This window comes from Neophocaena asiaeorientalis, unplaced genomic scaffold, assembly GCF_003031525.2.
Source record: "Neophocaena asiaeorientalis asiaeorientalis breed wild unplaced genomic scaffold, Neophocaena_asiaeorientalis_V1.1 scaffold134, whole genome shotgun sequence".
NCBI lineage: Eukaryota > Metazoa > Chordata > Mammalia > Artiodactyla > Phocoenidae > Neophocaena > Neophocaena asiaeorientalis.
Window position 1 is genome coordinate 3,504,627 of NW_020185339.1, and position 24,508 is coordinate 3,529,134.

The 24,508-nt window shown below is 34.8% G+C and overlaps 1 protein-coding gene across 8 annotated transcripts in view; it reads left to right on the plus strand.

Annotated features, from left to right (window-relative positions):
- Positions 1-24,508, plus strand: part of PPFIA2 (PPFI scaffold protein A2) — a 458,549-nt gene that overhangs the window by 416,338 nt on the left and 17,703 nt on the right. For 3 of the 8 annotated variants that reach the window (XM_024736436.1, XM_024736429.1, XM_024736432.1), the window contains exons 21-26: positions 1,671-1,752; positions 6,034-6,234; positions 13,589-13,651; positions 14,900-14,929; positions 16,495-16,688; positions 20,698-20,795. In XM_024736436.1, coding sequence (XP_024592204.1) covers positions 1,671-1,752; positions 6,034-6,234; positions 13,589-13,651; positions 14,900-14,929; positions 16,495-16,688; positions 20,698-20,795 — 668 coding nt within the window. The remainder of the gene's footprint in view (positions 1-1,670; positions 1,753-6,033; positions 6,235-13,588; positions 13,652-14,899; positions 14,930-16,494; positions 16,689-20,697; positions 20,796-24,508) is intronic. The other 5 variants (XM_024736430.1, XM_024736435.1, XM_024736431.1 and 2 more) reach the window with 4 other exon arrangements.

A 24,508-nucleotide genomic window follows, 5' to 3' on the forward strand; every position in this document is an offset into this window, starting at 1 on the left:
AGTTCAGTTGCTGTAAAGCCTTCACTGATCATTTCCATTGCTGCTAACCCCTTCTCCAAAACCCTCACCCTCAGAATATGCCTCACTGAGTTTTGGCATCTAATTGTGCATTGTACTATGTTTTTAAACAATTTCATGTGTTTGCTTTTTCTACGTAACCAGGGATCTCCTGGAAAACTGGGTGCATGTCTGTATTTCCACAGGTCTCAGCTCACAATAGGTGCTCGATAAGTACCTGATGGTTGGTTATTTAACCCTTCAACCCATTTCTGTCAATATATCTGTCACAGTGAGACTATGCTATTCAAATCTGGTATTCAATGAAGGAATGTCACTGAGAAGCCTGAGGGAATGGGTGAGGGTAGAGCAAGCCAGGTGAGGGAGTCCCTCTAGTTTCACCTTGGATTCATGGCACCAGTGTTGCTGTTCCATTTCCCAGGTGCTGAATAGCTTACACGTGCTTCTTTGCTATCCCATGAAATGAAAGAGCAGTTGATTTATGTGTCTCTTCATCTACTATAACTAATTTTTGTTTTGCCTCCCTGTTTCTTTGTCACACTGCATTTTTTTGGTAGCATCCATCACAGACACGGAAAGCTTTTGTGTTAAAAGACATTTTTATCATATATTTTAACATATTATAGTCCACCACAATAAACAATTAATCAGTTGGTAGTAGGAAATAATTAAATGCTTCATTTTAGAGTTCCTAAGCATGAAAGACACACAGTCAACATAAAGCAATATGTGTAAAAATGTGTGTGTAGGATCAATGCATCTAAGGAATAGAGAATATATTTTCCAATCTAGTCCTGGCCAGGTGTATATCAATTTGAGTTTCAAAGAAAACAGAAACTTGCTATTTCAATCACGAGCGATCTGAAATTGGTTTTGTAGATGGATGTCAAGGGTCAGTAGTAGAAATAGTGATTAAAGATGCATTTGTCAAGGTTCTTTACAACTTTTTGTTACCAGAAACAACCATTTGTTTTCATTGAGATGTTTTGCTTTCATTAAAACCAGTAGTGATTATAAATGGAAATAAGTGTACTATTGAATTTTACACCTTACATTGCTTTGTAGTGATGGAAGTCAGTTTACCTCGGAGTTCTCTTCAAATGAGAAGTAATTTTGTAGTCTATACGAAAAGCTAACTCCTAAGATAGCCACCTGGACCCAGAGAGCATACTAAAATCAAGCATATCACTTGAATGGGGCTAAAATGACCAACTTGATCTTCTGCCTCTATAAACAGGCATTTATCTACTACTGAAATAATAAGGGAAACAGGCAAGACAGATGGAAGAAGCCTCATTTAGATCCTGTAGTGCATGCCAGAATACGCATATGTGGGCCAGTTTCTTGTTTAGGGAATATGATATTTGCTGATAATAAAATTCAGCTTCTTAGTCCATTAACATTTAATGTTTGAATTTTAGTGAATAAGTGTTGGGGAAAATTATTTTTAGATGTCAGTGTTTCATTTCTAATAAAATCAATGGATGCTTTGCATGTATTATTCAAAGGAAGAAGGATTTCTGTTATTTCTGTGTTAACTCATAAAAAGCTTATAAGGGATTATTGGGTTTTTAAAAAATATTGTCATTAAAAATAATCACTGCCGTCTTTTCCCATATTACCTGACTAATAATCTTTGCTGTATACTTCAGGCATGAACTTCTAGAAGAAGCTCGGAGAAAGGGATTACCTTTTGCGCAGTGGGATGGGCCCACTGTAGTCGCGTGGTTAGAGGTAAGAGAGTTAAACCAGAAGGCTCTTAATCCAATCACTGCTAACTTGATAGTATTTTTAGAGACAAGTAAAGACCAGTTCCTGACATCCTAGTTTTCCAATAGTCTTGAATAACTTATAAAGAGAATATTTGCTTTATCTAGGGACCCGTGGGCATTCTTGTGGTTTTACTCTGATGTTTTCTTGAGATTGTGGCAGAAGGAAGCAGGCTGTGAGATAAAAGAAAGTTTTGGTAAATTCTATCTTCTTCATATCTAGAGTAAATCAAGAAATGGTTTTTGAATGATACTTCTGTTGTTGCAAGAAAACACCTGTCCCAGTACATCAGTCCAGAGCCCTTCCTCATCAGCAGGTTAACAGAGAAGAGGCATCTCCATATATTTAACACTTCTGTCTTATCCAAGATATTGCTGCCATTCCTTTGCTTGTAGTATAATTCCTGAACCTAGTTCTTTAAGACTAGGTGCCAGCTAGATTTAGACATTTGGAGTTATGCAGAAGAAGATGCATTCCCTTATTCCCTTCTGTGTCTAGACTGAATGTTTTAATGAAACAAAAACTGCATTCAGCATTTCCTGCATAACACAAGGGTCTGGAAAAGTGAGTTAATACTTGATCAGCTTGGAGGCAGCAGGAGCAGACCAGGACAGTGAACGAAATACATATTTGAGCACGAGTGGCCCCTTCATACCATTTATCAATAGTTTTCACTGCCCCTTCCATTCAGTTCTCTAGTGTGGGCTGTTGGTAGCTGCTAGGATATGCTGATGTCAAGGCAAAGAAGAATACAGTCAGCCCTCCCTATCCATGGGTTCCCCATCGTGGATTCAACCAAACACGTTCAATCCGAGACAGAATCCGAGGATGATGAGCCTGTGTATACCAAGGCCCAACAGTAAGGGACTTGAGCATCTGCGGATTTTGGTATGGGGTGTCCTGGAGCCAATTTCCTGAGGGTACCAAGGGACTGACTGTATGAACTTTTCTTGCTTGGCAGAGGCAATTAAAACCCATTGTTTAAAAAAAAAAAAAAAAAAATTGTTTTAAAAGGTTCAGGATTATAAAATTGTCTACCTTCATTATCATATCACATCCAGAGCTAATGAATTAATCAATAAGGAACAATCAAAACTCACTTGAGTTTAAAAAATAATAATATACAGATAAATATAAAAACATGCTGCATCTTTTTTCCTGGGCTAAGTGAAAGAAGGCTGTGTCTTGCTTTATTTTATTCTTTTATATCAGTCAGGGAATTTTTAGCTTATTAGTGATCAGAGCTTCTTCTTCCAAATATTGCTTTCAACTTACTATATTTTAAAAGTCAATTATAAGACAAAATGCTTAAGAAAGCCCACCTCAAAACTGAGAGCAATTCTTTGTTCAGTTTCACTCCAGTAAAATGAGCTGCAGTTTGACAGAGAGTTAACTGCTGTTTTGGCAAGTGATGAACAAATCCTTTATATATTAAAAAAAAAAAAAAAACAGATTTACTGACATTAAGGGGCTAGGAAATGACAAGCAGTGAAGTTTGTGCTAATTAGAACTATCCTGAGCATGCAGAAATTGCTCATAATGTGCTCCGTAAAGTGACTTTATAAAATGACTTTATACAGTGACTTCACAACTATTTACAGAGCACCTCTTTGGCGCCTGACTTTGTTCTAGATGCTTCAAATGCACCTCTGAACAGAGTATGTATATGAAACATTGGTCCTCCTTGAGCTTATTTTCTTTCATGCGATGACAGATTGAGGAGTAAATGACACTGTATGTTAGAAGCTAAGTGCCATGGAAAAAAAATAAGGCAAGGAATGGGGATAAAGAATGTCTGTTTGCTGTTCTGGGAAGGAGGGGAAGAGACATTCAGAGGGAAGGAGACATTTGAGTAAAGATTTAAAGTATGTGAGGGAGTAAGGCATGTGAAGATAGAGGGGACAAGCATTCAAATAGAGGGAGCAGCAGATGCAAAGGTCCTGAGGCAGAAAAAGGCCTGGGCTGTTTCCAGGGAGCAACAAGGAAACCAGTGTTGCATAATAAGTGAAATTATACAATGGAATAAACAAGATGAATGAGGTGGGTGATCCAATGAATGAGAGCTCTTAACTTTCACCTCCTTTAGTATCTCCTTCAGTGCACAGCCCGCTAAGAGTGATGTGAACAAGTAAGTCTGATGCTTCACACACCATTTATCGACATCAAAAACTTTGTAAAAGTCTAATCAGGGATGACCTTGGTAACCATGCATTGGCAAGCATTTGGGTAATGTTAACCAGTGTGGAAATCCAAATATCTTAGCATAGAGGATATGAAAAGAGGTGACAATCTTTAGGGTCCAGTGAAGGTATATTTAGATGTTTAGTTATTTTGAACAACTTGAGTTTACAAACTATGAAGTCAAGTCCCATCTTCTGTCGTAGCTAATCATGTGTGTCAAGGCAAGGTCAATTCCTTTGCCTAACCTGTAGGAGTTACTATATTCAGTCATGCACTGTACCTATATCCCCTCTCTCCTTCTCTTATCTCAGTCAGGCCACATTGACTGAAAGGTTTGACTTTTTGTGTTTCCTCTACAGAGGCAAGCAACCCTTTAATATGGCAGAATTTTTTGATTAAAAAAATCAGTGTTACCTATTATCATGTAACAAATTATCCCAACACTTAGCATTTATTTTCCTCCTGGCTTCTGTAGGTCAGGAATCTGGACATGGTTTAGCTACCGCCTCTGTTCAAAGTCTCTCACAAGGCTGCAAGCAAGGTGTCGGCCAGGACAGCAGTCATCTCAAGGCTTGACTTGGGGAAATCCAATTCCAAGCTGACTCAGTTCCTTGCTAGCTGTTGGCCAGAGACATCTGTTCCTTTCCATGTGGGCATCTCAAAGGACAACTCACAGCCCTGCAGCTGGCTTTCCCCAGAGCGAGAGCTCGGAGAAGACAGAGGGGGAGAGGACTGGCAGGAATGAAGCCACAGTCTTTTCATAACCTAATCTGGAAAGTCAGATCCCATCACTTTTATCATAGTCTTTTCATTACGATAAGTCACCAGGTCCAGCCCAAACTCAGAGGAAGAGGACGATACAAGGGCAGGAATGTCAGGAAGTGAGATCATCGGGAGCCATGTTAGAAGCTGCGTAACACCAAGCCTTAGAAATAATAAAGCCGAATCCCTTCCATTTTACAAATGGGGAAAATAAGGCTGAGGTTTAGAGGACTTACTTGCCAATGACAAGGAAGGAATTAGAGCCCAAGCCTTCTGATTCTTGATCCAGAGCTCTTGGCATTGTATACTGCTGATTTATAGGTTTTCTTCTCTTACTCTCTCACTTTTTCTCACTCTCATCCTCTCTCCTTTTACTCAATCTGTTCATGTCAACAAATAAAATCAACAACAACAACAAAAAAATCAGTATTTTGGCTGTTTAAAACCAAGATTTAAACTGCTCATTTGCATGTGCCTGTTTCTTACTCATAGCTAATGATGGAGGAGGGGTGGGAGGATTGGAAAGAATATTCCTTATTTAAGTGTATGTAATTCAGATGCTACAACACAGTGCGTTCACCCTGTGCTGCAGATAATATGCCAGGCGTTATGCTGTGCTCACTGCACTACCGATTCAATTGTCTTTCCAGAGCCTCACAGCAAAGCTGAAGAATCACAATCCCTAATTTCCAAAGCAATGTTCATTTTGTAACTCTCTTTAGCTAATGTTTTCCAGATGTTTATAATGTTAGCCTCTTCCATTAGCCCAGCATTTCATTCTCCAGAAAGTATTTTCATATTTAGCATCTAATTGAGTTCATACACCTATAGGTAGATAGGTTGGAAATGTGGATTAGCCACATTAAAGCCTTTGATCAAAGGCACTCAGAATTCCAAAGGAGAGTTATAAACTGAAGTCGTTTATTAAACGAATGTTAATTGAGCCTTTACCAAACGCAGCTTGTAGCTGTTCTTGTGCTTAAACTCAAGAGGAGATTTGGTGAGGTGCAGCCATTATATGTATCCCTAATAATATAAATTAGTTGTTAAATTGCAGACCCTGAAGTCTACATTTCCAATCTTTGTTTCCATTACTGCCTAACTGGTTTTTTTGAATAAATTATTTAATGTCTTTGTGCATCTGTCTCTTCTGGGGAAAAAAAATAATAGCATCTCTTTCATGGGGTGTGGTAATAAATGAGTTCATACAAGTAAGATACTTAAAATAATGTCTAGCGCATAGACATTGTTAATGGTTAACTATTATTATAACCTGGGTATGTATGTTTGCCTATCCAACAGCTCTGGTTGGGAATGCCTGCTTGGTATGTGGCAGCCTGCCGAGCCAATGTGAAGAGCGGGGCCATTATGTCTGCTTTATCAGACACTGAGATCCAGAGAGAAAGTGGAATCAGCAATCCTCTGCATCGCTTAAAGCTCCGATTAGCAATCCAGGAGATGGTTTCCCTACCCAGTCCTTCAGCTCCTCCAACATCCAGAACTGTGAGTCCATTTGTGCTCCTTCCCTCTCCCAGTGCTGGGTGAATAGCAGCATCTCCAAGTCCACAGAGCAAAATTGTGGCAGCACACATTTCACTGTCAGCATGAATTATTCTGAGGAGATTTAGCTTGCTCTCCATTAACCTTGCTGCTACTTTTAATAGGTTTTCAACTGAGGAGCTGTGATTCCTATCAGACTTGAAGCCTGCAACCAAGATAGACTTTTGAGCTAGCCTCTAGACTAAAGTTTAGATTTTTCTCCCAAGCAACAAGACTAAGAGTTTACTCTTTTTCACAATTTTTCTTTTTAATGTAATCCAGCATCTCAGGAGATGAGCAATAGGGCATTAGTACTTTTTGAAGATGTAATGCTAGACTCACTACTTCTTAAGCAGTTTTCATAATTATGAAAGTACCTTAGTATTTAATGTTTTATAAATACCAAGTGGATTATCTTCCTTCAAAACCTGTTTGCCTTTTATTTATAAATCCCTATTTCTCTCATAATTTCATCCCTATCTTAATATTAGGAAAGAACAAAATATCTAAAAAAGGCATGCCAGATGACAAATTCAAACACAGAGGAAGAACTCCCAAATAATATTCATTCTTTCTTTAGTCCTTTCCCAAATTATATCTTTTGCTGATAAAGGATATGATTTCTGTTGTTAAATGGATTTTTCTGGTCCCATGTCTTATGCAAAATAATAAAATATGGAAGAATGAGGTAAGTTTGAATAGTGGGCAAAAGATAGAAAAGTGATATTACTTTATTTCAGTTTTCAGGCACAAAGCTAACTTGAGTATAAATTTTTACACATGGTCTTAAACACAGACCATAAATTAGAGAAATTTGCTTCATTTTTTTTTTTTTTTTTTTTTTGCGGTACGCGGGCCTCTCACTGTTGTGGCCTCTCCCGTTGCGGAGCACAGGCTCCGGACGCCCAGGCTCAGCGGCCATGGCTCGCGGGCCCAGCCGCTCCGCGGCATGTGGGATCTTCCCGGACCGGGGCACGAACCCGTGTCCCCTGCATCGGCAGGCGGACTCTCAACCACTGCGCCACCAGGGAAGCCCCCCATTTTTATTACATATATTCTTGTATTCCTTCCCAGTGCACTAGATTCCAATGCTAGAAATACAAGGTCAAATCACCATTTGACCAATCACCATTTGACCAAGATCACCATTCTTCTCCAACTCATCCTTCATCTAATGATTCCTGAATGTTCTTCCTCTAAAGAGTTTTCACTAAGCCCCAAAGTCTGGGTTTTCTTCCCTTCCTGAGTTACTACTCCGTATACTTATAAAAGCTATTTTATAATTTTCTCTTCTTGATTCATCCCACACTAGGCCAAGCAAGTATATTATCAGGTTTTCCATAGTCCCCAGGCCTTAACTCAGTGCCTGGCAAATTGTAAATAGTCAGTAAATATGCATCTTAAAATGATGATCGTACAAGTCACTCTACTCACCATTATAGAGGAGATGAGATATGTATGCCCTGATTACAGAGAGGGCAATCAAACTAAGAAAAGGAAGATATGTTCACCAGCAGGTTTAGTAGAAGATGACATAGTTTAATTCCTTAATGTGAGATAGAAGCAGAGTGCCGTGGAATTCAAAGGAAGGAGAAATCACTTCTCGTTGAATAAGGCTTCAAAGAGGAATTAACATTTGAAAGACAGGTAATATATTGTTAATTAATTATTAAAATTATTAATACTTTCACTATTAACTTTTTGATAGAGACCTTTTCATTCTATTTTCTTTCTCATTTTATAAAATTGAATTATTTTCACATAATATTTTATTTTGTACTTTTAAAGCTTAGTAATATAGCATGAATATTTCCCCCATTTTATTAAGTATGCAATTGTAATATTTTTAATTGCAGCATAGCTCCTTAATGGAAATGCTGTAATTTATTTAACCAAGTCCCTAATATTGGACATTTTGCTTACTTAACAATTTTCTTTGTATTTCTAATACCATAGTGGATAAGCAAGTAGTTATATTATTGCATTAACTGAACTGTAGTCATTTCCATAGCAATATTTGTATACAGGGCATTTATATTCTTATTACTTTTGAACCTTAATTGTCAAATTGTATTGTATAGTCCTTTTTTTCTTTGTCAATGTTAATGATTACATTGCTTAAATTTACATTTTAAAAATTACTAGTAAAGTTAAATTTTTTCATATGCTTATTTATTTTAGCATTTAAATAAATTACCTATTCATAACCTTTTTCATTTTTCTATAGGATTATAGGAATATTCATTTTTTTACTAATGTGTAAAAGCTCTTTATTCACAGAAGACATATGCCCTTTGCTAAATGTTGATGCAAGTTTCATAAGAGATAAGTTGTCTCTATTTGCTTTAAAAATAATCTTCTGAGTGCTTTTTATTTCTTTTATTTCATCTACATGGAAGTATTTACTTGTTTCTAATATAGTTCAAATATGATTTGCTTTGCAAAAAAACTACATGTGAATTTCTAGGAATTAATCCACTGCATAAAGTGAAGCTGAAAACATTTTAAAGTCATCACCTAAAATTATATACTAGGAATCATACTTAGAAAATTCAAAAGGAGTTGGTTTGGTTTTTTGTTTGTTCGTTTTTTTTAAGACATGTTATCATGTCTTCTAGAACACGGCACATAGTTCTGATCCTACAAGATTTTCCGTGTGTTTAGGTTTGGGTTTGGTTTCTAAGAAAGATGTATCTTGTTCATTTATTCAAGTTCTAAGAGGAAAAAACAAGATACTTAGATTTTTTCTTTTTAAAGTGAACAGAACTCTCCCTCCTTTTCTGTCTAGATGAAATGGGCTAACATTAGAAAATTCTAATGTTTACATTTATTATTATTATATTATTTACATTTATTATATCTTTGGGCCAGCCCTAATCTTCCAGCTTTCTGTTTCCTCTTCCTAAGCTACAGTTACTGTAGAAGGCCTCTTACAAAATAGAATAGAGATGGAGATATCTATCAGATAATTGAAATATTTGGTTAAAGAGGTGTGTCATAAAGAATAGATAAATACTTTAAATATTTTATCTTAAGTAAAAATATGTAAATGTTCAGGCATTTGCAAATTTAGATAAAACCCTAGGACTTTTCTTTGAGTATAATTCCAATGCCTGGAGTTTCACATTATGTTTATTTGATAACTTCATCCATTAAACATCTTCAATTTTTAAAATTTGAGTTTCTTTTTAAAGTGATAACTTGAAGATACTTGAAAAGCTATGTGAGTGCAGAATCCTCCCGGAAATTTACAAATTCTTCCCCAGACTTTGCTGAAGCTGTATCTCACTGACAATGTGTTTTAAGATTTACCTTTATCTGGTCTTTCCAAATAATTCAACTTAGTGTTCATACATGAGCCAAGTTTATTTAATTTTGGCTGTATGTAATATTTATTTAAATTGAGTAATTTTTTAAAAAGTGCAGTGGAAGTAGACAGGTTTGGGAACAAATATAAACGATCTTTAGTAAACATAGAATTCAGCACATTTGAGCAGACATGTAAGGCATAAGATAGGCTTCAGCACAATGTACGGGGAAAATAGCATTTATTAAACTAAAGATTTACTTGGGTAGAGATTGTTTAATGAAAATTCTAGTGAAATTGTAGTAACAGCCAACATCAGTGGAATACTTACTAAGTGTCAGTCCCTGTTCTAAGTGTTCTACATGCAATAACTCATTTGAGCCTCAGGACAATGCTATGAGATAGGTACTTTTTTGACATCTATTTTACAAATGGGAAAAACTGATGAACAGAGAGGTTAAATGACCTGTCTAAGGTCACACCCCAGGTTGTTTTGCCCCATAGTCTATGCTCCTAACAAGTGTACTCTCCTGCTTCTTGAACTCTACCAGTTTTCCTTCTTCTTTGCAACATTCTTCCAGTCTACTTTGGTTCCACTTTTCATTATTACTAACCTCCTAAGCCTCAACCTTTAATGTAAATAAGGTGAAATATAATTGTGTAAAACTAGTCTTATTATAATGAGAAATATTTCTCTTCTTATGGTGAGAAATATCAATTCAGATAAAGGAAAAATGTGGATCTAGGCCATTTTGAAAGTGAAAAGTAAATTTCAAATTAATTTACTTTGTAATTCAATTATAAAACAAAAAATTCTTCAAAATGACTTATGTAGTAACAGAAGTTACTTCTAGCTAGATAAAGTTTAGGATTATTCTGAGGTCTGGCTGCTTTACTTATTTTGTATTTCTGACAGCAAGAGAATTATTTTCCTCCAATTAATTTTCATGAGTTATCCCTTAAACTCATTTTAATATTAAATTTTATATCATAATTCTGTTCTAAATGATTTAATTAGTTAAGTGCTTTAATTCTCAACATCCTTTAGGAATTTTCCTACTAGATCTCATTTGATAATACTATCTGAATACTCTACTCCATCTGGACTAAGGTGAGGCCAGCAAGGCACCTCAAATAAAATTGAATGAGGCACTCACTGTCACTACCGGCCTTGCACTTGCATGATCCTGAAAGTGAATGCTTCTTTAAATGTAGCCCCCTTGACACCTCACCTACCTCATCCTAGTCCCAGCCCTGTATCAGAATATATTACATCATAATTTTAAATTATTTGTATTTTTTCTAGTATGAGTATGCAGTTTTAGTCTACTTAATGGATGTAGATTCTAAAATTTAGAGAGGTTTAGGAAATGTCCTGGGTAGTTACTGAGAAGTGGCACTGCTAGAACTCAAGCCTCTTGATTATAATTTGGTAAATTTCCAGATAGTTAAAATTTTAGAAATCATTTACTAGACTCAAATGGTATTCGCCACAAAAAAAAAAAAAAAAAAGAAGAAGAAGAAAAAGAAAAAAAGTCTACTGGTTTGCATTCTCCAGCTCAGATACTGGGGGTTGCAGCGTGGACTGATGTAAATGATTTTCAGCGGCTCTCAGAAAACCACAACCAAATTATATGATACTTGTCCTTTATGCTTTTCCAAGCTAATTTTTGCATTGTCTTTATCCTTGGACCCAAGGCATCAGAGTCCTTTGGTTGCTCAAAGCGTCCCACTCTAGCTATTCTCTAAGATGTGCTCTTTGCTGAAACACTCATGCTCTAAAGCACCCTTTTATGACTTACCCTGTTGAAAGTTCTATCCTTTAAACTGGTAGTAAAAAGAAATAAATCTGAATAATTGACTTACTACACATGGGTTTGCTTATAAAATAAACTTGTTAAAACCTCAACTAATGCCTAACTGATTGGGTTGTTTAGAAGTCATTTTATGGATTACTTTACAAGACTCTAGAGCAGGCAGTGCTTCTCAGAAGTAAAACTGCAGAGCATAAGTGAACAGCTAACTTACAACTTCAGAAAGTTTCACAACCATATTTTAGAAAATTGCCCTGGGTATATACTCATTTTGCATGTAAAGATACAGATAAAGCCATAGCTTGCAGAGTCCTGCTCACCCCAGAATATGGTGATAGACTGGCAAATATAGACTTTAACCTGTGAAAGAGATTATACATGTATATATTCTAGTATGAAATAATACTGGTCAAGTTTCTTATAGAAGGAGGGAGATCTTCATTGTTTGGATTCACAATCAAGGTCGAATCCTTAGAAATCATTGTAAAACAATCTGGCTTAAATGAATTTCCTCTCAGGTAACCATCGCTGAAGCTCACGTTAAACAGTATAGCCACTCAGGCAAAACACTGTTGTCACTGGGTGTAAAGGGAATGTGACAGATGATTGTAAAATTATTTTTAGCATAGTACACGGCTCAAAAATTCAGTAAAAGCAATTTCTGCCAAATGATTTAATGATTCATATATTCATACACAACTTTCTCTTTATAATGAGCACCATTCCTGGAACCTAGGGATAGAAGGGAGGGGCATTTAATGACATGGATGGCTGCTGTATTCTCAGTATATTTTACAGATGTGCACGGTTTTATCTTTTAGGAAAAAATTCATATATGCTCAAAATTCCAAAATGGTAGGAGAATGAGAATTCTTTACATATATATGATGCTTAGCCTTTGAGATTTTTATGCCCATATGATTTATTATAATTATAAATATTGAATACTCAACTCTGTTCTGTTACACAACTATATATATGAGTAACTCTCTTATACATGAGATTTATCTTATGTCAAATTATATTCATCAATTTAGTTTATATGTAGTTATTTTTTAAATTATATTAAATTACATTATTTATAATAGAAAATAAGTCAACATGGTACTATGTGTTGGTAGAAAAGGCAAAAGAGAATTATGGTGATGACTTATGTCGGGGTATCAACTTTGCTACTTCCAATTCTTTGAAACTAGACCCCTTCCAAAACAAGTAACAAGCAATACATAAGATTAAATTCCACTCTAACTATAGAATTGATGTGCTTGGACAACATTGAAATGTTCATAAATATTTCCCAGTAAAACGGTGGAATTTAATGGGAGGTGGTTCCCAGTGATCCGTATGTTACTAAGTGGACTTTGGTCTAGAAATTGTATGTATTAATACTTCAGTGTATAAAACAAACATCATGGGTTGTTTTATTTAGAAGGCAAATGAGACTTCATAATAGAGTAGTGCCTGCTAGAGGGAAAATTTCCTTTTACATCTAAAATAGTGAAGGATACTGCTAAAAAACTAGGAAACCTAGGTTTTGTGACTTCTGACAATATTTAGTGGAAAAATACCTATTATTAACTCCAAAATAGCATTTCTCTTCTTTTTTCTCTATAAGAATATAGGAAAACAACATATTTACTGAACTGTAAAAGGAAGCGGTCATTTGGGAAAAGCTGATACTGGTTTCCAAACAGTTTATGATAGCGCTTTCAGCTTTGTATTTACAACCAGTTTTCTCTTTCCAAGGACTTTGAAGAATTAAAACTTTGTGAACAAAATATAAGTAATAACACAACAAAATACATGTGCCTTTGTTTACTGAAGAAAAAAATAAAAATATTCTTCTACAGATCAAATTTATTCAGTTCTCCATGATTACAAAAAGTGGATCCAATAGCCGCATACCACTGAAATGCAAATTTTGATTAAGCCTTTTTCCTGATTAATAATTACAGAAGTATCATTTTAAGTCTATCACGTGTGAGCTTCACAGCATGCCTCTTTCTATTTAATCTTTTGAAGTAGAAGAAAAAGACAGCTATGAGAAACTAGCAATGCTGTCTCTTGTGCATGCTATAGAAGCAAGAGCATGGTCGTGTTACTGTGGTACCATTAACTTACAGTGGTGCTGCGTTTCTTCTTTACCACTGCTTCCCTCCCATGGATCCCACTGCTTCCCTCTGGGCCTCCTCACTAGCCTTCAGGCAACGTTTGGGTGACCCATGAAGAAATGGAAAATCTTGCAGCTCCAGCAAAAACGGTTAGTCTTTACAGCTTTGTTGAACATGAAGAAAGTTATTTTGCTGCTATTTGGATGGAAAAGCTATTTTGTTTGTGTAGATCAGAATAATGGGGTATGTTTACATAGTAATATGCAATGATAACTAACATTTTTCATTGTGGTTTTATTTCACTGACCCTAGACATTTTTAAATGAAGCCATACTAGATTGGCATAATGTGGTTAATATAAGAGTTTGTAACGTGCAAACAATAATCAAGAATTTAATGACACTTATTTATACATTTTGCAACATTGGAAAGTTTTGATAACAAATATCACTTAAAATTGAACATATTCACAGGTAATGCATGTTACCAAACCCAATTAAATTTGTAATAGAATGTGTAGATTGAATACTCATTTTAAATATAATTATTTAGTTTCTTGTACTTTACCATCTCAAATACAGAGCTTCCTCCTCCCACCCGCATGCAAAGTGTTCATTTAGTATTAAAAGCACAGACTTAAAAAATTCATCGTGACTCATTGTAATTGTCAGCTTTTAAAAATATATTACATATAATCATTTCTCATTTAAAGTAACAAAGTTGGGCATGCCATGCATTTTATTATGAGCAACTTATTTTTAATTTAATGTCCTTTTAATTTTATTCCTGTTTGAAAAATTGATTATCTAGTTTCTGATGAATAAAAATGCCAATGTTGTGTGCTAATTACATTTTAAGTTTGTTGTGCTTGGTCTTTTCTTGTTTAGCTTTGTTTGTTGTTGATTCTTGCTGAAACCCATTTGATTACCACAAAGTTTTGTTAGAAGGATGCAGTTACTTTGTCCACTCCATTAATTTACTTTATATAAGGTTTATCCATCATATGTATGTATATACATTTGTGTATTGTATATTTGTATGTATATAATCAGAAATTTTTGTCATAACTTACTACATTTGTAAAATCCCACACTTTTAAGAATTAAAAAAGGTTTGGAATGACCAGATCAAATGTATCATGAAAATTCCATATGTTGTATGTGCGTGCATTTAATTAGAATAAATTAGAAACTGTGTAGGTGCCTTTGTAGTTGCCCTTGAACTGCTCTATTGATTACTGTGGATCTGAATAAGGATCTGTGTACTTATTTGTCTGTGTCTTAATTAACATTTTTAATAACAAAGCAATTTTTCTTCTACTAGAAAAATTTACTGTATTAATTTGAGATTAATTTATCTTTATCTGCTTTATTAATCATTTCCTGCTGCTAACACAGAAAGAATCTGAGGAAGGAAGCTGGGCCCAGGTAGGAAATTCATGTGCTTTAAAACAATATCATTTAGTAGGCTATAAGGATATAAAGTAAGAAAATTGTATGTCATAATATTATAAGTCTTCACTTAGCTTAAGATTAGGCTAATCATGTATTTGACTTTATTATGTTGAATACTATAAGGTCTTTTAAAATCACCATATTTTGCAAAGAAGATGATCATCATTTTATACCTGGCCTCTTTTGAAAGGAAAATTTCATTTCTCCTTTAAAAGAATGAACTATAACTTAAATTTCTTGGAAATCACCCCGAATATATTTAATCAGGAATCATTTATGTTGGTTGTAAGCGGGGAGGGGAGATTTCAAAAAACTTATTTGGAATCACCTATTCTTTAAAGTATAATGGAAAGTGTGTGAGAAATGGAGTTGGAGGGACACGTGTTAGCCTTGCGACTACACGTCAGAAGTCACTCCCATTTATTGAGATGGCATATGAGCTAAGCATCTGTACTTTGAACAAACATATATGCTTGCAAGGAAGCTGTTCCTTTTTCAACATTTCTGCATGTTTATTACTAAAAGAATTAATATGTGTTATAGGTAATGTGATTCAAACTTTGACTGTAAGAAAAATTTTTGTAGTTATTACTAGGACCTACATTTAAACATTGAGTAAATTAGGGTTACATTAGGTTTTTATTTTAGTGAGAATTTCATTTTTTAAGAACACACAAAATAAAGGGAACACCTAGATTTTCATTAGAAATACATGTTATAATTGTGAGTTTGTTGTTTGATAAGGAACTAAATAGAAGACATTGTCAAATTAATAGAGATTAATAGTTTTTTTTTAAATTGCTTTAGAGATGATGGTTGATTTTGGTTTTCATTTTGGCTTTTAAGAACAGTCGTAAGATCAGTTCATACTGTTATATTAAAGAATTAGATTGTCTTAGAGTTTGATCATGCTCTGCTTCTTTAAGTACAGAGTCTGTATTGATTGATATCTACGAAAGACTGATTGCATCAATTTTTATAGAATACTGGCTGCATGCCTCACTAGGTAACAATGGCCACATAAAGCTTCAGCATTCTATCTCTCTAGCCTTGTGGCTCCTTTCTCTATTCATTTACTGAGGTTTCTATTTTGACATCAAGATTTGCCATTACACACCATGGCAATGGTAATAGTAGCATTGAAGAGAAGGAAATGGTGGCGTATTGGCTAACAGATAAAAATAAAATAAGTTGAATTAAATAAATCTATCAATACAAAGAAAGGATCTTTAAGCTCAGCATTTGTATTATATCATTCATTTTAGCTTTTGAATTAAAATGCATATTTGTATAAAATGTAATTCCTTTTGAGCAAACAAAGTGAACCTTATCATTCTCTTTAGGCAAGGACCTTGATACATGTACCCAGAGTTCCACTTTGTACCAAAATAAATCAAATATTTAGGGGCTAAATATTATTTCTGCTTTGTTTCAATATATCATAGGAATTAAATATCAATTATAATGATAGCCCATACCCTCCAATTACCGTCTCATTTTATTGGCTAAGAAACTTGACTGCTATAAAACAATTCTAGTGTCCGGTTTTTCTACAGACCCTGGCATATGGAGATATGAACCACGAGTGGATTGGAAACGAATGGCTTCCCAGCCTGGGGTTACCTCAATACAGAAGTTATTTTATGGAATGCTTGGTAGATGCAAGAATGTTAGATCACCTAACAAAAAAAGATCTCCGTGTCCATTTAAAAATGGTGGATAGTTTCCATCGGTACGTTTTTTCCAAAAAGTAATTAAAGTGAAAAATAAATAACTGTGTATATTACTAGAACATAAAGATATTTAAGAAATATAGAATATGTGCTCTTTGAAACATCTGTGTACATCTACTTGGCAAAGTATCTTTATGCAACAAATTGCGGGGACTATCTAATGTAGACCTGGGTGCATATTACATGCCCAAAGTTTATGGAACTGAAGAGTACAAAATTCTCATACAGCATAGATCTTTTTTCCCCTGTATCTGTAGGAAATTTCATGTTTGTGATTTGTACCTATATATGTTTTAATATTAGAAAATTATTTATTAAGAATAAAATCATCAGTCTCAACTATATATGGAGTTATAAATTATATAACTTAGGGATATACTAGAAAAAAATTTGAGAAGGAATTCTCTTCTGAAGAAAATTTTTGTTTATGTGTAAACCTTTTAGTGCTTTTGCTTATTTGTACATTAATTTTCAGGAAAAAAAATACTGAATGGGTTATGAGACATTGGTAAGAGCACAGATAAATGAAAGGCAAATGAAAATTAGTTTTTCAAGTTGCTTATCATCTAGGGAGTAAAAAAATGGTTGTTATAATACCATGTCATAAATGTTATGTTGTAGCCTGATCTCTTTGTAGGTTATCTGCAGAATTGTCAGTTGTATTATGATTATTTTATATACAGTTTATTATAATAAATTAATAAATATAAATCTAGACAATTTGGGAAACTGTGTTCACATCCTGTCCAACATTTAATTAGTGACGGAAATTAAAATGGTATAAAAATCATATATGTTAATGACTAAAGTTAGGATAAAGAGATAATAATTGAGATTCTTCAGTCAAATTTATCAAAATGTTTTGAATCTTAACACAGTTGTTTACACTGTTGGATTAAATTTAGTAGAGATAAATATAGCATCGTTTTTAAAAACCATTAAAATGCTGGATGGGGAATTCATGATTTAAAAGCAGTTCAAGTGAAAAAGATATGTGATTTATAGTTGACACAAAAATCTCAGTTCTGGTTAATGGCTTGACAGGGCATATTTAGACTGTGTTTATTGGCAGGCACAATAAAAGTCCTATCATGTGGTGAGATAACAATAAGAAGCTGTATTAATTTATGGACATTAAATTGTTTTTGATAAAGTGGTAAAAATCTGGGGGAAAGGAAGGAATTAAAGAAATTTAGCTTGGATAAGGGAAGACTTCAGATAAGTTTTCTTATGTTTTAATACTATGTGATAGAGTAATATTTGCTGTCTTGAACATGTGCTTTTCTAGTACAAATAGGTATAGATAATAGGGTGAGTGATTTATGTTCAACAGAAAATACAACTTTGTATCACTCTCAATTGCTCTATAGTACACACATTGTGAGGTAGTGAGTTCCCTGTCACTGAACATTTAGGGCCTCAAATTTTGTGTGGTTGCAATAGACTTTTAAATATTAGAATTTTTTTTTTTTTTTTTTTTTTTTGCGGTTCGCGGACCTCTCACTGCTGTGGCCTCTCCCGTTGCAGAGCACAGGCTCCGGACGCGCAGGCTCAGCGGCCATGGCTCACGGGCTCAGCCACTCTTAGAATTTTTGATGACACACTTGTGCCTGTTTTCTCTTCTTCACTGGATCAACTTTTAATTGCTTTATTATTATAGTAGAAATGATTAATTTCTACTATAAGATCAAGTTTTCTTTTTTAAAAAATAAAAATTACTCAAATGACAGGGTTCTTGTTTGTTCTGGGAAATACACAAGCTTCATCTTTATGCTATGCTTAGCTCTGACTTAAAGCAAGTAATACTTTACTGCATATGGCATCCCATTGTCTTTACAGCCCAGTTTTCCATCTGACAAGACATTGTTGTAACAACATATATCCTTTTTATAGAACAATTTTACGTTACATACAAAAACTGGGCAGACGTTAGGCAAGCCCCAGTGGTTTAACCTCAAGCTGGCTAATGTCTATGATGGTTTTTACATCAGTATTATCTGGTATTCCACTGAATTAGTTTGCTTGGGCTAGCATGACAAAATAACATAGATAGGTGGCTTAAACAACAGAAATTTTTTTTCTCAAAGTTCTGGAATCTAGAAAACAAAGATCAAGGTGTCAGCATTATTGGTTTCTTCTCCTTGGCTTGCAGATAGCTGCCTTCTCACTGTGTCCTCACATCATCTTTCCTGTGTGTGTGTACTTCCCGGGTTTCTCTGTGTGTCCAAATTTCCTCTTATAAGGACACCAGTCATACTGGATTAAGGCATACCCTGATGCTGATTTTAACTTAATTACCTCTTTTAAGACCCAGTCTCCCATCACAGTCACATTCTGAAGTATTGGGCGTTAGGGCTTCGTTGTAAGAATTTGGGGAGACACAGTTTATCCCATAACAGCAATTAATGCAGATTTCTTTCCATTTTCCTCTGATTCTTAAATATTTGAACTCAGCGTTGTTCTTATTAAAATGCAGGGCTTAGAAATGAATCCAGCACTTAAGAGTAGCCTGGCCAATGTGTATGTCTAAATTTGTCTATAATTCTAAACATTTAAGAAATCACTAATATTCAGTGCTCTTTGTTCTTGAGGCCTAGAGATTCTTTTTACCTATTATACTCTTCCACATCCTTTATATATAATATCAGTAAGTCTTCTTTCTTCTCTCTGAACATCTCTGGTTTCTAGATTTTCTTTTCATGCTTTTCTTTGTCCTTAGTGGGACCTTTATTTCGATAGCATTTCTTCTTCAACTAATTTCCCTGTCCCCTAGAATTATCTATCTTCCCCAACTCTTGTGTTACTTCCAGATTATTCTCTCTTAAACCAAAACCTTTTATTGTCATTTTTATCCTCCTGTGAAAATTGTCCAATAATTTTTATCACCCTGATGTGTTCTACACTTACTCTGAACGCAAACTTTCCTTAATGTAACCCCATTCTCCATATAAAATCTTATTCCTCCTAACTTCCTGGCATAGATCTTCACTGTGGACAGAGGATCTATCACCACACATTTAACATTTCATCAGCCATCCTATGTTCATGGTGTTGCATATCCTTTACTAACCCTCCCTTTGCCTGATCCTTTAAGGATCAGTCAGTTTTCTGCTCTTCCACAATATCCTTTCCACATAGAGTTTCAATATCTGCTGACTTGTTCCTTTCACATATTTCTGTATCACTTAGAGTTGGTGGCTATTCATTTTGGTATTTGGTTCTGTATGTTATCACTTAACTCATTCATCTTTTTATTATTTATTTATAAATTTATTTATTATTTTTGGCTGCGTCGTGTCTTCGTTGCTGTGCTCAGGCTTTCTCTAGTTGTGACGAGCGGGGGCTACTCTTTGTTGTGGTGTGCGGGCTTCTTATTGTGGTGGCTTCTCTCATTGCAGAGCATGGGCTGTAGGTGTGCGGGCTTCAGTAGTTGTGGCACGTGGGCTCAGTAGTTGTGGCTCATAGGCTCTAGAGCACAGGTTCAGTAGTTGTGGCGCATGGGCTTAGTTGTTCCGTGGCATGTGCGATCTTCCCGGACCAGGACTCAAACCTGTGTCATTCTTAACCACTGTGCCACCAGGGAAGCCCTCATTCATGTTTTTATATTATTTTTCTCATCAACTAAAAAGAAGAGTATCATCCCTTTCTTATAATTTCCTTCTTGTCTCCATAATATTGACTCTTTTCAAAGGAGTAAAACGTTCATTTGTCTTCAAACAATGTTGAAATAGCCTAATGGAAAACAAAGACATGTGGATAAACAACATAATCCAAGATTAATTTTAAGACTATGGTTATTTTATTTCGAAAATACTTTTGTTTTTACTCTTTAGAAACACTGTGTGCTTAAAATAACTATAATTTTAATTCCCTCCAATTCTAGAGGATTTAATTACAAATGGAATTTATTAACCTGTTGCCTGAAGAAGTAGTGCATAGTGTTGACTATGCTTAATCATCTACTGAGTAAACTAAATGTGTTTTCTCCTTTAAAAAAAAAAATAACAGAACAAGTTTACAATATGGAATTATGTGCTTAAAAAGGTTGAATTATGACCGAAAAGAACTAGAAAGAAGACGAGAAGCAAGCCAACATGAAATAAAAGGTAATATGTCTTTCTTTCATATCAAATGCCTTTTTTTTCTGGAATTTTTAGCTTTCACTTTTATGAACCTAAAATGCTGTATGCATTACAATTGTCATTAAGTAACGTAAGTATTCAGCTAGAAGAGTGTCATCATTATTTCTTTTTCATTACTTTTCTGATTAAAACTCAGAAAAGGATATCATCACTTTATAAGATAGATATCCCATTTGGGGAATATTCTTGATTTTCTGAATTGAGATTTATTCCTCTGAACCTATTACTTATATATTCTGTTTATCGTAAACATGCCTCCACATAGTTTTGTCAGACTTTTAATAGAACATTCTTACGATTCAGAGAAACATGGTATATAATTTATTTATAGCAGTTTATCCCTGGTTTGCATCATTTGAATTCTATTTCAGTGACCAGATATTTTATTTTTGTAATATAGTTGTTGAAATAATACAGGGATTTTTATATAGAAGTTACAGTGGGAATTTTCCCCTATAAATGAGACTAGTCCATTAATAATTTTAGCTAGGAATGATTTTAGAAACATTACTAACTGCTGCAACTATTGTTTGTACAAACCAATAAGACACTTCCTATAACAGACTTTAGAAAAGTACTGTATTTAGTAATTAACTTTTTAAATGTTGAGCAGTACCTTAATATACAGGGGAAATAATTGTTTAAAAAGAGCAACATGTTAGACTTTATACTTGTTAGAGACCACTTTATTTTTATTGTTGTTGAAGGAAAATTTAATGATTAGGTATAAGATATAAATATCTACGGGACTTTTATGGGCAAAAATCATAAGCCCTTTTATGTCTATTTATACTTCTTAATGGAAAAAAGGCTCAAATTTTTTGAAGAAAATTTTGAGTAGAAGCAAAATAAACTCCTTATATTTCTGTTTACCATTACCCAGGAGTTGATACATGGAAGCATTTCATCAAATTCAATAAGTGTTTGTACATTAATTGTTCAAAGTTAGGCACGAGTCTGTTTATTGTCATCTTCACTGCCTTTAGGGCTTACCTTAGACAAGAAAATAGTATATATTACATGTTACCCTTCCTTCCCATATTAAAGTTTAGCACTGTTTTATTCTTTCAGATCACCTATCTTAGACTTCTGTAATTTTCATTTGTGATAAATATTGTCAGAAATCACTTTTATCTTTGGCAGTTCTTGGACAGTACATTAGTTAGCGTGGAATGGGTTTGAATGCCTGTGAAGGTGATTGATTAAAAGTATTTTTCTATATATGGTTCATTGGAGAGTAGACAGACACACAATGGATTTCTTGTAACACTTCATTTGACTCATTACCTAGGAGCAAGAAAGTGTTCTTCCATTATCAAAATTGGGTTATTTGATTTCACTTTATTTGGGGGACCCAGGAAATTGCAAGTTGTTTTTAGAGCACTGTTGTTCAGTCGAATTGAAATTTGGGAACTAATTGGCCAAATAAAGGCACCAAAAGGAAGTCTGTGCTTGATCTAACAGAGATGTTTTAGCACACAAATAGATTTTACCCTTGGGATACCTGTTTCTGGTTTTCTTTTTTGAAGTATTTTTTCCAATTAAATTTTATTATGCTTGGTCTCATCACATGAAATGCTTCTTATATAGACAGATGATCTGGCACTACATCAAATATTATATTAGTATTTGGCAATTGCTAGTTAGAGTGTAGCTCTGAGAAAAACTGCCAGGATTCACTATGATTATACACAGGCGACTCCATGTGTGATGTAGCTGTGAGTGAGATCATAAATAGCCCGTTTCCTGTAACTGATCTGATGACATTTACAGGAATAACTCTTGACTGTGACTAGGGGTCTCTGTTATTATCTGAAGTGTTAATTAACCTTGACCTTAATGAACAGCTTTCTGAAGTGAAGAGACCATGTGAATATCAAAATCTATAAGCATTTAATTTGTTGCTAGGAAACAGTCAACACGGATCTCTAGACATTTATTGTTTAGGTCAAGAGGATCCTTACAAAGCTTTAAAGTCAGAGCATAAAATTTGCTTGGAAACAGATTTATAGAAAGGGATCTGATTTACAAAATGAAAAGAAAAACAAAACTATGTTGTTCTGAAGAAGAGAATTTGGTATTAGTGTCTTATTTACCTTTACCCTGTAAATAAATGGATTATTTTATACTTATTATTTCATGAATAACTACAGATATGGCAATGGAATTTTTGGTAGACGTATATTTACAGAAATATGGTAACTACAAAATATGTCATAGGCTATCAAAATACAAATCCAGCTCCAGAAAAGAACAAATACTTCCTATTTACAAATCCATTTAGTGTAAAGAAAACTCTACATTTTTGTTGAACTATTGTCCCATTTTTTTTTTATTTTTATTTTTTTTAAGGGCTTCAGATGCTTGGCTTTTTTATTTATTTATTTATTTTTGGCTGTGTTGGGTCTTCCTTTCTGTGCGAGGGCTTTCTCTAGTTGTGGCAAGCGGGGGCCACTCTTCATCGCAGTGCGCGGGCCTCTCACTATTGCGGCCTCTCTTGTTGCGGAGCACAGGCTCCAGACGCGCAGGCTCAGTAGTTGTGGCTCACGGGGCTAGTTGCTCCGCGGCATGTGGGATCTTCCCAGACCAGGGCTCGAACCCGTGTCCCCTGCATTAGCAGGCAGATTCTCAACCACTGCGCCACCAGGGGAGCCCCCATTTTTTTAAATGTTGCATTTAGTAAAAATAATTGGAGAACTGTTACTGCCAACCATACATACTATACATACCTACCCAACTTTTGAAGTGCAAGTGTGGTATAACCAGTAGTTAGAACTAATCAGTTGCTATCAACAGCAGCTGACTAATGTAACCAAAATATAATGCCAACCAACTTACATCCTGTTTTCTGAGGTCTAATGCCTCAGTGGAAGAACTAATGAATGCTCAGAGGAAAACATATACTTTAGGACTAACCAGGGAGACCCAGTGAATATATATATAATATAAAATTTCCATAGATAGTAAGGATTATTACCAAAGTACTTTGCTTTGCTGAAGACATGGGGAAAGAAAGAGCTGAAACTCTGAGGGAGACAATAAACATCCTACTTCCTGAAGAAATTCATTCTTTGTCTGGAGCAGGATATAGTAATGCGATTGTGGAAAGTGGGCATTTTGAGTCTTTCCTCACATGTTTCTCATTAAACCAAATCCAAAGAGAGACTTAGGGCCTTTCTTTTGAAATAAAATTGTTCAAACCACAATAGGAGTTAAGTAGAGTTATGTGAGGTATATATACCTTCCAGATTCATATGCAAATGCTTTACCACCACCATGGATTGGTAGAGACAAAAAGAGTACAAATTAATCTCAGGAATCTCCACTTCTGACTATAATGGAATACATTAAATCAACCAAGAACAAGTAGAAAAACTAGATCAATCAATAAACAGCTGTTTGAAGGCAGCAGAAAGCAACTAAGACACCCGAGCCTTGAGAGGCCATGATCTTGAGAAAAAGAGAAATGTGTTGAGAGGTAAGCCTGGTCATTCTCTGCTGCTTTTCCCTGTCTTACAGAACAGGGGAGGGAACATTGTAATTTAGAGGTGCCAAAGCTGCCAGGTCTTGAGGAACCAAGAACCTGGAGAAACAGGAAATAAGTAAGCCTGACACTTTATGCAAAGTTCCTCTTGAGGCATTTTTCAGTCATTAAGTCAGGGATTTATATATATATA